This window comes from Crocodylus porosus, unplaced genomic scaffold (genome assembly GCF_001723895.1).
Source record: "Crocodylus porosus isolate Cpor-Errol unplaced genomic scaffold, CroPor_comp1, whole genome shotgun sequence".
Lineage (NCBI taxonomy): Eukaryota > Metazoa > Chordata > Crocodylia > Crocodylidae > Crocodylus > Crocodylus porosus.
The window spans coordinates 71,091,305-71,106,570 of NW_017728886.1; the positions used below are offsets into that span (position 1 = coordinate 71,091,305).

The following is a 15,266-nucleotide window of genomic DNA, read 5'->3' on the forward strand; positions in this document are numbered from 1 at the left end:
CTCAACAATTTATGAAAGGCAGAAACATTGCTAAATTTGCCAGTGACCAAGGTATAGACAGTGAACATAAACACAACTGAGTAGTTATTTGGAATGAGTGCCTGAGCTCTGATAAAAGTGTCTACTCATTGCATTAACTCCATTAAAGTCCCAACACAGGTTCACTGATATCCATTCCTGTGGTTGACAGCTTAGTCAATATCTCTCTTGTGTTGTATCTTTCTGTCATGACATTGATGTCTGTAAGACAGAGGAAGTAATCTTTGATGACATTGTGCAAAAATATTAAGCAAGTAATCATTTTCACTTTTTCCTAACATCTGTTGTTTCATCTGCACGTTTCAAGCTTTGCCACTCATAAGTGTGCCTGTTACGGTCTGTTCAGTATATTCCGATCAAATGACCTTGAATTGTTCTGTTTGATGTTGTACATTTATAGGACTATCCAGTACAGTGGGGGCCAACCATTTTGGCAAGCATGCCACAAATTAGCCCCTCACCCCCTGGCTGTGTTGTTATTGCACAGTCATTTAGTACTTGCATACTCAAGGACTAAATAACTGCTCAGTAACATCTCCCCACAGCTTTGTAGTGATGCTGACTGCCCTGTAGCTCATTACTACTGCGTAGTAGCTTGTTAACAGTGTGCAATAGCATCATGTCATGGTTCGTGCCCTGTGACACTACTGCACAGTGCTAATGAGCTATTGCTCAGTAAGCATCTCATGTAGATGCGGCTCTTGAGTACTATTCTGATCCCTTTCCCTTGCCTAATCTGTGGTAGTCCTTCCTGCTCCCTGCCCTGTGCTCTCTGCCTCATCTGATGCTCTGCTTTCTGCTTCCTGATGGCCAGGGTACTAGCAGCTGTGCCATGTTAGTGGAATGTGGTAGCACAGTGGTTAAGGTGTCTTGCTGTGCTCTAGGGGCAAGTGGTTAAGTCGTAAGCTGGACTTGTGCCAAAGGCTACCCCCATTTACCCCATTGTAAATGGGTACCTGGTCATTTGACTGTGGAGTCAAAAACAGTTTGGTGTGACGTTATCTATCTTATTCCACTATGTGCTGTTGATTATAGAAGTCAGCATGCCTTGACTATGCTAGTCCAGATGTCTGTTTGGCCCAGGTATATCCCTGACGTTTGACCAGACTATGGTACTGCATCACCTTTTCAGTTTGTATCTTGCCCTCACTTGACAATTGTGATTATGAAGCGTCAGTAACTTCTTCCTATTGCTTTAATAATTATCTTCCAATTATAAGTTTAACTTTCAATCCTTGTTCCTAAGAAGAAAAGCATTTCTGTGAGTTTTTCTATGCCTCATATCATTTCAAAGTAGACAGTTTTTCCTAATAATTCTTCTGGGAAAGAATCAGAAAATTTAATTTTAAATTTATAGTGCTTAAAATTGTCATGGAGTCTTTAAGTATTCATGACTTACTGTCTCATGTCTAATTATCAATATGTCTTTGCTTGCATATTGTCAGTGCCACATTGGTCTTGCTGAGGAATTGTGGGCTTTACTGATTTTGACTGGGTTTGGTATTGTCTGCATTGCCAGTGAATGAAACACTTATGGGATGAACAAAACAGACTAAAAAACAGGGTTTATAATAAGTCTATAAGAATATTCAGTTGAAAGTACATCTCTCATACTAAGATAGGAAGCAAGGCCTTCTTACAGGAGGTACATAATATCTCATCCTACTGAGAGTCTTGACTTCAGTTATCTTTGAATCAGGATCATAAGCAAGAGAGCTGGTAAGGACTGGGCCAGATTAGGAAGTCAGGATGAACTGGCTTTCTTTGTTACAAATGAATAATGTATTGTTCCAATATATATTGTAAATTATTACCGGCTTGTATATCATCGGCAAAAATCTGTATTGGGACCTTTGTAAAGAACCCATTAATTCCCTTGTTTGAAACAGGTTATCTGCTGACAGCGGTTTTAAAAAAATGTGGACCAGATAGGGTCTAGTAGGTGCTTTCTAGGGTCACGTGTTTTGGTGTAATAAAATTACTTGCTTACTTTTTTAATACATCATTGTGAAGAACTGATGAAGCCCGAGTGATGCTGGAGGCAGTGCTGCCAATCGTTTTGGGGTTTTTTATATGCTGTAACTTCAAGGCGATGTTATACCTCTTGATAATGCAATGGGTTTTGTTTCTCCATTTGTTATTTCTCTTTTTAAATGACTGCTATGGAGGACACTAAATAACATAAGAAGCAAGTGAATCAACAAAACCATGTTTATTAGCAAGTGCCCTTTGAATTACTGTTTCTTTTTAAAATAGCTTTATTAGTTCATGCTATCAGAAGCAACAGACATACACAATGTTTAGCTTCTCTGAAGAAGGCTGTCAGAGCAAGAATGTCAGGGCCTAAAATATTATTATGTTGCTAGTTGCTAGTTGTTACTGTTATTCTGTTCAGCCATGGAGCTCTTGAATTCAGTAGCTAATTTTGGAAAATCTAAGGCAATTAAAAATATATACACATCTAAATACATAGCAAGGTTTAAAATAAATCCAATTTTTTTAGCAGGCTTTGTAAAGATGTGGTTATATCCAGCACTTGTTTAGTGAAATCATTGGCAGCAAGATTTAGGCTAAATATATAAAGAGCTTAACATGTTGGGGAGGGGGGCAGCATAACACATTATTCTCAAAGAAATTTGTTTAAAACTGAAGGTCGTATTTTTTTTCCCCAAGAAGTATCTTTCAGATGGTACAGAAGAGGTCTCATTATCTTTCTGTTTTGTTTATCCCATTTTCTCTGTTTACAAGTGGAAAAAATAGTTTTCCTAATTGTCGGCACCAAAAGTGTAGGCTACAATTTCAAAGGGAAGCTGTATTTATACTTGCTTGTATATCATCGGCAAAAATCTGTATTGGGACCTTTGTAAAGAACTCATTTAACTAAGATGAGACAGAAAAAGAAATGACCTCAGTTTCCCATAATTATGCTGGTGCAAAAATAAAAACCAAACCAAACAAATATTTTTGCCACTGATGTAAACATGTAAATCTCTTGACTAAGAAGGTACCAATGGAACATAGTCACTTTTTTATGATGACTTAGGAAATGACAAATGTCTAGGTAGGAATAACTACAGAGAAAAAGTGTTTTTATGATAGGAAAAGGCTTGTCAGGAGCTTTGGCAGCCTTACGTGGTTATTAAATGGCACATAAATTTTTGTTTTTTTTCAGAATTGTTATTTCTGTTGCACTTTGAAATTGTCAGTATTTTTGGAAATTTCACCTTGAATTCATCTTTTTTAGTTTTGAAATTTAGTATTTTGTTGAAATTTGAAGTGTATAATAAGCTTTTATTGGTCCGATAAACATAAATCGGGTATAGCATATAGTCACTGATGGTCTGAAAGTGTGGATAAAAAAATAAAGTCAGTTTTCTGGCTCCTCTCTCGGGGCCGTACACAACATCCCCACATCTGTATCCTTCATGTGTCTTGAAGTTCTCTAACTTGGGTGTTAAACATACACCTATGGGGCAGATCTGGCCAGTAGAGCCATTTCACCCAGCCTGCAGGGCTTCTAGAGGGGTTGGGAATTCAGGGGTAAGGCAAGCCATGGAGCCCCAGTGGACATTAATGGTGGTAGCAAGTAGGGCTGTGCGAAGCTTTGGTCACTGATTCAATTTGGCCCAATTCGGTGGCCGAATCTCCAAATCTGAACTGAATCAAGAGACCCTTTAATGTCTGAATCTAATTGGAACCCTCCAAATCAATTCACAGAAATTCAGAGAGATTTGATGATTCAGACATAGACACAGCTTTAAATGTTTTTTCTATATACCTCAAGGTACCAGACGGCTCGTGAATGCTGAGATGCTGGGGCAGGTAGAGTGTCCCATGGGAGTGTGGGGGAGCAGGTCCCCAGCATGCTTGGTGGCGGACCTGGAAGTGGACCAGAAACACTTCCGGTCCACTTCTGGGTCCACCCCTGAGTGTGCGGGGGACCTTCCCCCTACCCCCCAGCTTGGTGACTGGTGCCACCTGGGTCTGGGGAGGTACCTGGGGGTCCCCCCGTGGCTGATTGCTGAGTCGGGAGGGTGTGAAAGGGTCCCCTGCACGCTGAGCAGTGGACCCGGAAGTGACCTCACGTACTTCTGGTCCACTTTTGAGTTTGCTATTGAGCACATGGTGTGGGAAGGGGCACCCACCTCACCATCTCAGCATTCATGAGCCATGCCTGGTACCTCCAAGGTATGTAGAAAAAACATTAAAAGCTGTGTCTATGTCCGAATCACTGATTCTCTGAATCAACATCGAATCTTCAAATTCAGATTTGGCCCAATCGAATCGGGACAGTGAGCCGAGTCAATGAATCGAATCACTGTCCTCCAATTTGGGCTGAATCCAAATTGGAATTGAATATGGCCCATTTTGCACACCCCTTGTGGCAAGGCAACAAGTGATGGCTGTTAGCTTTACAGTACTGCTTACCCTGCTGCTACTGCTGGATTCATATCTGGCTTGGGGAGGCTCTTTGTAATCCAGATCCAGTCCATGAGGAGTCTTTCAGTCCAGATCTATCCCAGGAGCAGAGGTGAGTTTGATAACCCTACTCTAATTTCTTGCTAGAGGAACCACTTATAAACAGTGCATAAGGTGGTAGATTTTATGCATGTACTAGCTCATTTGGTCTCCTGTTATCTGTACCACTTTTTTGCTGTGAACAATATTTTTTCTACTCTCACTAGGCTTTGAAATTCTTTGGAGCTGGTCTAAAGAACCATCAACATTTGCTACAATCCAGGTTTTGATTTGGCATAGTGTTTAAAGCACATGTTCAACCTGAAACAATCAGTACTCCCATATCAGGCTTTACTTCATTGAACTGGCTATTGTCTAGATAGTCTGTTATGTGACTAATGTCAGTTTTTTTGCAAGCTCTTTTTTGCCAGAGATTTCTAGCTTAGATGCCAAAAAACAAATGTCCACTTGGCACTTTTCCCTGCCTTCTGCAGTACTCTTTACTGTACAAATCATCTGGCTTTTCTGAAGTTTTCAGCAGTACTTTAGTTTTTGTCACAGATGAACTGACCCTTTTAGGTAATTGGACTTCAGCTACAGCTGTGAGAAGGAATCATGTGACAAGAAACTAAGTCTGGTGGGAAATATAAGGGCAGTCTGACAGTAGCTAGAGACTCTTTCTTTTTAGTTCTCAGGCAAAGATTTGAGGAAGCAGTCTGAAGAAAGAGAGCAGAGGCCAGTTTTCCTGAGCATGTGGACATATGACCAGTAGACAAGAGGAGTTAGTTGAGAGAGAAATCTCAGTTAAAGGACTTTCAGGGATTAGAAGTCCCCTAGGTAGCACAGCATTAAGGAAGAGTTTCAAGAGAAAGCAACAAGGTAGGGGAAACCTTGATTAGGGATTAGTTGAGTCTGAAGAATAGGTTTGTGAGATCCTGAAAGCTTTGTATTTAATAAAATGGACTCATAAATATGGGAAGTTGATAAACTTCTACAAGATGAAGTTTCATAACTGAGGCATACGATGAGCCCAAGGTAAGACTGGCTGGTCACAGCTATTATTCCTAATAAAACAGTGAAAATTATCTGTAAATTCTCCTTGACTAGTTTTTATGGTGCTAGTGAGTGCAAACAAGTACTGATAAGCAGAGATGCTGATACAAGTTTTGGTCTTAGTCATAGCCATTAATGGCCAGATTCTCAAAAACATATGGAATATCTTTAAAAATCTCAAATACTTCTAAAAATCTGGCCTGTATGCCATAAATCATTATCCCCTTAGATAACTACTAAGAGGCTGTTTGGCCTCTAAACCTTTTTTGTGGCATCCACATATTCTGAAAGTAAATGGAAGGCCTGGAATATTTTTCAGGCCTTACATGTGTAACCCAGGTGTACCACAGTGTCTACTCCCCTCTCGAATAGAAGGGGATGGTCTGCAGGGCGTACGGGCTGGAGATGGAAGCTGCAGCTTGCTTGCAGTTTCTCCTTCTCCAGTGTGTCTACAGAGGAAGACCAGGACACAGGAGCTTGACCATATGTGTGGTATATTGAGGTGCAGAATAAAGGGTAAGGGATAGAATAACTAGATAGGTGATAAAAGATAAATGTTTACATACAATGCATTTCAAGTCAGCAAATAACAGAGCAGGTAATTGTAGCATTCCCCAAGACCCACAAGAGAAACCTCACCCATGGAATACACAGAGGGTAAGTAAGTATGTCCCAGCAATTGATGGGTAAGCACCCCAAAATATAAAGCCCAACAAACAGTCAATAAACACTCCAAAATATGAGATGCAGTGAGCAATTAATAAACACTCCAAAATATATGGCAATCCCAAATACCTCCCTCCTCTACAGGAGTCTATTTTTCTCTAGCATAACCCATTCCTGATGGGGCTATCCACTGTGTCCCTCCCTGGTGGGAAACCCCCAGCCTGAGAGCTCACACTTCCAGCGAGTAGTGGTCCAGCAAGGGTTCCTGGTATTTCATCCCCAGCTAGGCAAACGGCTCTTGCAGTGGGTGCTCTGTCTCAGTCCCCTCATGCGTGTGTGGCTTGTTCACATGTCTGGATGGCTTGGCCTTCTGAGCAGGTTGCAGCCTGGGCCGCCTCGTGCCTGCCTAGGGCCAGGGCTCCAATACAGGCTCACCACACTGCAGAGCCTGTGCTGCCCATGGGCCCTCATGCTCGGCAGCAGGGAATGGGGCCCGAATTGCCCCCTGCCTCCTCCAAGGGCCCTCGGCCCGTCAGTGACTCACCATGCACTATTCAACTTCATGCCTGGGTTGGAGACCTGAGCCACCTCAAGCAGCTCCCAAGGTCCTGGTCCCTCTTAGACCCTCCATGCAGTGACGCCTCCACTGTCTAGCTAGGCTGTCTCACAGTGAGGGGTTGGGGATGCAGCTGCCTGCCGCTCCCATCCAATGGTGGAGTCTTTGGGCTCTTAAGAGCAATTGGAAGTGCCCCCTGAGTAGCTCTTCTCTAGCTCTTCCTCAGCCCCAGATTCTTCTTCCTTCTCCATCCCTCATTGTCTCCTCCACATGCTGTACACTGCACACAGCTCCTTATATGCCCTTTTGGGGCTTCAGCCCAAGATTGATGACTGGCCAGTCTGGGGGAGGTTTGACACAGTCTTCAATTAGGCCCTCAATCCTTGTCTGGCTCCGACGTAGGAGTGGGGCGGACTCCTCCAGAGGCTCCTCCCCTGCTGGTCTCTGATTGGTGGGTTTGCCCCACCAATTGCTTGGCAATTCTCTAAGTCCAAGGAAGATTGCTAATCCAGGCAAAGGTAGGCAAGCCTGCCACACATAGCATATCTCTTCAAAACTATATGTTGTGGACCCTTCTCCATATGTCTTGGTTGCAGAAGTTCCTTTTAAAATTTCCTTTTATATTTTGATGGCATGGCATAATATAATGTAAATAAACCTTTTTATGTCTACACTTCTTAAACACAGCAGAAGGCAGCCTGATGATGAGTTAATAATGATAGTGCTTTCCACTTGTAGCAAATTCAACTCCAAGGGTTAAGCACAAATTCTCAAAAGATATCTAGGACCTTATATCACATTGAAGTTGAGAGATGAAGTAAAAGAGTTAATACCTTTGAGCATTTGGTTTTCAAAGTTCTACACATGTGGGCTAAAGCCAAATCTCTGTCTCACTTACACTAAGGCCCCTTTGTGCTACTTTGACAGAGTAAGAATTTATTATGATTTCTTCCTAATATTTCTGCTGTGCAGGTCTCTCTCTTTTTAGAAAAAAACCTAATTTTAGAATTCTAAAACAGGTTTTTTTGGGGTGTGATTTGCTATGGAAATAATGTACTGCTAAAGAAAACAGGAAAAGCATAGGCCTCTTGGCTATTAATTATGGCATTTGGACAGCCGGAACATACAGTTGTTTTGATGACAACAGCATTGTCTTTCAGAGTGTCTTTAATTAAGAAAAGTGTATGGTGCATCTGGAGAATGAGCTTTGTGTGTCTCATTTTTCAGTTGAACCCTTGGCAGATTCTTCCAGAGGTTCATAAAACATTTGGTTTTAAAAAATACATGTATTATTTGTTTTGGATTGTCTACCAAAAGAAAATATTGTTGGGGAAATCTGCCTATTGTAAATCCCTGTCCCGTTTAAGAATTTAAGTAAATTGAACAGTGACATTATTCCTATTATTACGATTTTGAAATATCTCCTGATAAAGTAATACAGAAACAAAGCTGTACCAGTGACTGTTTCTCACAAGTTAAAATGAGATAACAATCATTCTAGAATGCTTAATGATAAGTAGTGATCCTACTGTATACATCTGCAGCTGGACAGCATAAGCATTAAGCTGATATACTTACAAAGCTGCATTATAATTCAGAATTTGATTTGCTGAAGTTTTTGCAATATAAATATTTTCCATAAGTTTCTTTTATAAATTTCAGTCTGTGTTTAGACCATAGGTGGTGACATAATACAGTGATGAATTAAACTATGTGTGGAGATCTGAATTCAAGTTCGGTTTCAAGTGCAAGTACCTTCAGATTAATTGTAATTCATATGTAATTCATAGTATGATATTTGCCTGGTTGGGCAATATGACTTGTAGTAATTTTAATTTAAGTGGTAAATTGTATACCACATATAACCTAACAACTGTATGTCACAGTTATACCATGTACATTTAGAACTGAAAAAATGAAACTAATCTGTTACACATCAGGGCTAGGGACAGACATTACACATAAACCAGTTTAAGTGATCAGAAACTTGTTTAAACCTGTAACAGAACAGACATTCAATGCACACAAACCAGTTTGAAAATGGCTGAAACCAGTTTGAGATAAACCTGGTTAAATCAGACTTAACTGATCTGGCTTAAACCGGTTTATGCAATGTCTGTCCCAGACCTCTTGCTGGTTTAAGATAAACCAGACTCCTCCAGCATCCCAGCATACTCTCTGGCTTGGTGGGGCTCTCTGCTCCACAGCAGGGTTGGCCCCTCCCCTCTGCTGCCTCACTGGAGCTTGGCAGTCTCTGTGGGCATCTTCCTGGCTTCTGCTGCCCACCTCCCCTCCCTGCTCTGTGCTGAGCAGGCATTCCCTCATCCCTCACAGACACCTCAGCATTAGCTAGCAGACATGATGCTGGCTACAGTCTGTGCTGTGGGAGATGACAGAGGCAGACAGGCTTTTTGGAGCTATTCAACAGGTCGCTTAATGTCCTTCCTTGGAAAAGCTGTTTAAGAGCTGTTTGTTCCTCCTCTTCCCCTCACTACTCCCTGCCTGCTGAGCAGGAATTCCCCCCTCCCATCTGCCTTGCAGAGAAGGTATCTGTGTGTTAGCTAGCAGATCACTAGAGCCTTCTGCTAGGACCTGGCCACATCCCTCCTCAGCTCAGCTCTGCAAGGGAAGGGAGGGCTGTTCTTGTGCCCCCCGGCTTCCAGTCTGAGCCACTGCAGGCACATGTCTGAATTTCCTCAGTTTAGAGGGATTGTCTGTATGGTTGGAAACCAGTTCAGCCTAGCCAGGTTAGACTAACCTGCAAAGGTTGAATCTATTCATACTCAGGCTTTATGAATGTCTGTCCCTAGCCCAGAAGTACTTCCCATTCATTTAAACTGTGCTGTTGTAGAACGTGTGCTGTGCTGTAATACTGTGGCAAAAGTGAGATTACAAGGTTGTATTGTGACTGTTTCCCATTAGACTTTGCTTAGCACTTCTAAGGAAGTTAATATAGAAAGGTGAAGGGAATAAAGTATAGGTGCACATCATAAAGGGAATTAGTCAGTATTGTTCATTCTACCACAGTAGGAGAGTTGTGTGGGTACCTACCGTGCTAGCAGGCATGAAAAACCACGTTTTTATTTGGGTTATTTAGTTTGATCCAAAATGAAATTCTTTGTTTGATTTTTGAGGTTTTTAACTCTTACTTTTAAATAATTTTCAAATAAGTTGTCAAAACCTAAAAAAAACATACTTATATATAATTTTATATTTTGATGGCATGGCATAATGTAATATAAATAAACTCTTTCATTCCTTCTCTTTTTAATAAACTTAGTAAAAAGCAGGCTGCTAATGATATTTAAATATTTGTTTGATACTTTTTAAGCAAAATTTCTATTTTTATTCAAAGAAATGCTTCACTTACTTTTAAATTAACTTTAGAAAACTTAACCTAAAGAAATCTTAAATGAAGCATCCCTTTGAATACAAATAGAAATTTTTCTTAGAAAGTATCAAATAAATATTTACATTATGACATCAAAAAGCTCACCAAAACGTTTCACTCTATATAGTAGCTGCCCACCTGAGATGTGGTTAAGCAGGGATTGATTTCCTGAGTTTGCAGTCTAAATAGACAAGAACTGGGACAAGAAACAGCCCAGAGGTGAACTCGCGTGTCAGAAGTCAAACAATAGGTTAGTGGCAAAACTGGAAATTGAAACTGGGTCTCCTGAGTCTCTGGCTAGTGTCCTAATCACCAGCTGTGCTGTCTTTCTTTCTCTGTAGAAATCTATGTTGCTGAAGTAAGTGAAGTATAACTTATACGTATTTGTACTGAGCCCTTGCTAATATATGGCATCTGTACTTTTTATTTTCCAGAGGACTACAGCCAACAAGACTTCCGGTGCTCCTTCATACAGCAGATGGTCCAGTTCACAGCCACATCAGGTAATATGCCCCTTTTCAAGGAAAACATACAGCACAAACATGCTCACACTGCTTGACTATATTTAAGTACTAATCAAGAATGGGTTCTGAGAGAGTTACTCATTTAGGTAACACAAATGGGGCGAACTGTCAGATAGCGTAAGCTGGCACACTGCCACTGAAGTTGATGGAAGTCTTTCTGTGAGAGGTTGCACAGATCCATGATGTCCCCTAGGGATTCGCACAGTCATGAGTCATCTAAATCAGTGGTATCACTGTAGGTAAGGAGAGGCATTATTGCAATGGTTTTTGTCAGGGCTGAAGCTCCATATCAATGGGGCATCCAACAGGTTCAGCAGTAAGTCTACATTTTTGGCTTATGGTTTTTGGAATGTATGATGCATAATTTAGATAAATTTTGTCACTGTTCCTACTGAAACAATGTTTTGCACTTTTTAAAATAATCAAACTTTAAAAAAAAGAGAAAGATAAAAGATGGTAAAGATAATCCAACAAATGAGAAGAAAGTATAAGGATCTGTTACAAACCTCATGCTTGTTGCTGGTGCACAGAATGGAAGTGGTGTGACAGTGGTCAGTGATGAAGTTGTTACGAGCCAACTCTTTTAAATTGGCTGTGGCATGTGAGGAGGAGTATGCTGTCAATTCACTCTGGTGAAATGGAGAGCACAAGAGAGAGGCAGACACTATTTTGATGGTTGGCAACAGCATGATTCACTTTAAGCCAGTGAACCTGTTGTTTAAACATAAAATGTAACCTCTTTCCCCAAAAGTGTATTTTTAAAGTGTTCATCTCACATTGATTGTCCTCTAAGCTTTCAGAGCAAAAGCTGTGACATTAGGAAAAAAAACAAAAACTCCAGCTATTTAGATGGCAACCTTCAAACCTGGAATAGTGTGTTTTGACTGAACAATAGGTGTATGCAGTAGAGGAAAGGTAACACCTAGCATAGTATTAATTTTGCAAGATGTCAATTATGATTTGGTTTACAAAATTAAGACCAGAGGCAGTATACATTTGGGTACCATATTTATTCAAACGTTGGAAAAATTCATGGTGAAGAGAGATGGCTGAATAAATGGTTACCTTCCCTAAGGTCACTATTGCACCATCTGTTTTACTTTTCACTTAATGTTTTTGTTATTGAAAGAAGACACATCTTGCTCCCGTGTCCCTCATAGGTGGGATTGTAGTTACTTTCAGTAGTCTGTCTGCCTGTAGGGCGATGCAGTATCCACACGCAGTCCATCTGCAATTTGGACTAATTCGTTCTTGTTTGTCAACCCATTCAACTGGGGTGCCAAGATTTCAGCATTGTTTTTCCTAACTCCATTTTGAGAGGGGAGCCTTTGCACTATTAAGAGAATTTTAAAAAAAGTGGTTGGAGGTTTATTTTTTGAGTCATTTCCCTTTTTAGTGAAGGACCGGGCTGTTGAAGCTGTTGGCAGATTCCCACAGATGTGCAGGGCAAAGAAGTGATGAATGTTATTTTCTTATTGTATGCATGCAGTTGAGTCGTCATGTTAATTGGAGACAGGCCCCTAAACTCATGAAAAGAGTGCACCTCTAATAAATCAGAAGAATTAAATATTACATTCTTCACACTTTATATCCTTGCTAAGAAGGGGAAGAGATAAGTATGTAATAAAAGTTGTTTGTAGCATTAGAATTCTGTTAAACCACTAGTACAGTTGAGAGATTAACTACTAGGAATGTTTTTGAAAGTATGTCTGGCCCATCCTGCGTTTGCTGGAAAACCTTATTCTCCTGTATTAAAACATGCCTGTGGTAATTCTTCTCCACCTACGTTATACCCCACGCATTTTAATCTTTTTTCTTCCTCTGTCATTTACACTCTAATCTCTTTTTCTCTCATCCACGTTTATTGTGAACCTTTGTCTTCTGTGTTTTGGGTTTAATAAGCTTATAAACTTGCTTGATGGTTATTGCAAATACCAATACCAACTGCAAGGATGTATGGCAATGCTACTGCTCCGTGCAGGAATTATAATGCTGCTGTGCACTCCTGTTTTGAGATTGCAAAATATTTTTATTGGATCATGGATTCATATTTAGTCTTCTGTCCTTCAAGAATCTCTATATAGTTAACTTAAACATTTTGAAAATAGCTTTCCAACAAAAAAAAAAATTAAAGTTCAAATTCATATTGCTTGCTTTTTCCTTCAGTCTCACGCAGTGACTCAATAAAGGTGCTTTTCCACATACATCTTACAAGAATCCTTACAAAAGTCTAATAGAACGATACAACTGAGGCCTTTGCATCAAGGCATGTTAAATTGACTTCCTCCCTCCCTCTGCCTTTTCATTTTTTTTGTATTTTTGTGAAGTTAGAGGACATAAGAGATTTTAAAGGATTCTATAGGAAAGTCAATGAGTCCAGCAAAATGTACCATTTTCAGAGACTCTTCTGTTTTATAAGATCGTAATAAATGTATACATACATACATTTACACCTGTGATTAACTGAAGTATACTGTCTACTTCAAGGATGCTATGTTGGGAGGGTTTTAAACGTGACATTGCATTGCAAGATTAGTATGTACCATACTCTGATTTACTTTATATGATCCTCGAGCCTAGGAAAGCAACCTTGCATCACTTTAGAGACAGCATTGCTACCTGATCCTGAAGGAAGTAGGTAGGGAGGTGGTACTTATCAGCCATTGTTCTTTTTCTAGGCAATTTAGCACCTGATGGATTTCTGGCACAATGTTAATTTCAAGGAATGAGATTACAGCTGGGACAAGCTGCCCTGCACTGATATGACCCTGTCTGGATCATAAGAGTTTTTTAGTAACACACTAGATTTAGACATGAGGTGCTCTGAACATCACATTACAGCTGACCATATGAGTGATACCAGCATCTGATGAGACTGGCACCTGACTTCCCTGGCTAGTAACACTTTTAGGACTGGCTATAAAAAGCTCTTGTGTAGCCAGAGAACCCATATGGAGTAAGTGGTGGAGGGAAAAATAGTCCTAAAGGATAACAGAATTCAAGAGGCCAGCAGGAGGGTTGGGCTAGTTAGGAAGGTGAGAATTTCAGTCTGACTGTTGAGATGTTGGGTTGTGTTCTTGCTCTTCGTCATGGAGGTGTGATTCTTAAACACAGTGTTTTTGCTGAGACATGCAAGAGAATGGCACACTGCCCCTGCTTGCTCACATGCAATGAGTTTATTGCAGAATCTATGTATTGTTGTTTTATCCTGGTAATCAAGACCATTTGGGTTCATTTTTAATATTAATGAGTTTTGAAAATAGTTGGCTAATCTCACCCTTGCATATCTTACTTAATTACCGGGCTAGTGACTGAAGTGATACATAAACTGGTTTGACTAATCAGAAACTGATTTAAACCTGTAACAGAACAGAATCTCAGTCCAAATAAACCAGTTTCAAAATGGCTGAAACTAGTTTAAGATAAACCATCGTTGAACGTAGTATCAGACTTAACTGATTTGGATCAAACCAGTTTATGAAACTGCTGTCGCAGACTCCTTCCTGGTTCAAGTTAAATCACAGCCCCCTCAGCATCCCAGGATGCTTTCCAGCCCTGGGCTGGGCCATGCTGTCTGCTCCAGAGAGCAGGGCTGGCCCCACCTCTCTGCTTCCTAGCTGGGGCAGTGAGGGCTGGCTCCCTGGCTTCACTGGCTGGCTCACTGTGCTCCCCCCACTCCGCCCCCACCTCCAGGCAAACCCCAGATGGAGTCTGGGGCGAGGGAGGGGGGGTTAGCTCACCTTTCCCCAAGTACAAAGCTGCCCTGCTCTGCTAAAAACTTACTGCTGGCTGCGAGTGTGAACTACAAATCCCAGAGGCACCTGGAAGCAAGAAGAGGAAGTGATGAGCAACCCTGAGAGTCCTGCTGCTCTGATTTTGGACTGCAAATTCCAGAGACCTCAGGGGCAGCAGAAAGAGTAAGCAAATGCACAGCCCAGGTTGGTTTATAGTTCTTCAGTTTATAGTTTTTTAGAGAAAGAACTATTCTTGCTCAAGCTTTTGTGAATTCAATGCCAGTACCTTCGCCCTTCCCCCCACCAAGCCCAGGCAGAGCAGGGCTGGGGCCTGGCCATGCCCCCTCTGTTCCAGCAGGAAGGAGGAGAAAAGTCTTGGAGGGCTCTCTTCGCTTTGGCAGTTACTGGTGGTCATGCTCTAGCATCCCCTAGCTTCTGGCTTAAGCTACTACAGGCATGTGGCTGCATTTTCTGAATCAAAAGTGAATGTCTGTTCATTTGCTTATCAGGTCAATCTCTGTGGTTTAGACTAACCTGCAAAGACTGAATTGATTCAGCCTTGGGCTTTTTGACTGTCTGTACTTAGACCAGGAGTTTAACATCTGCTCTCATATTTCAGTTGGTAATATATTTGCTTATGGACTGAGCCCAAATCAGGGGCAATAGTAAACATGGGGCAAACATCCAGTGGTTGGGAAATAACGGATTAGAGCTGACTTTTTGTAGTTTCATAATTTTATAGTTTCATAGTTGGTAGGGTCAGAAGGGACCTGAGCAGATCATCAAGTCCGACCCCCTGCCATGGCAGAAAAGAATACTGGGGTCAAACGACTCCGGCAAGGTGT

General features: G+C 41.1%; 1 protein-coding gene across 1 annotated transcript in view; it reads left to right on the forward strand.

The window, feature by feature from the left end:
* The window catches only part of LOC109308832, a 317,134-nt gene that overhangs the window by 141,852 nt on the left and 160,016 nt on the right, over positions 1-15,266 (forward strand). Inside the window, exon 2 of the mRNA XM_019533298.1 lies at positions 10,598-10,666. Coding sequence (XP_019388843.1) covers positions 10,598-10,666 — 69 coding nt within the window. The remainder of the gene's footprint in view (positions 1-10,597; positions 10,667-15,266) is intronic.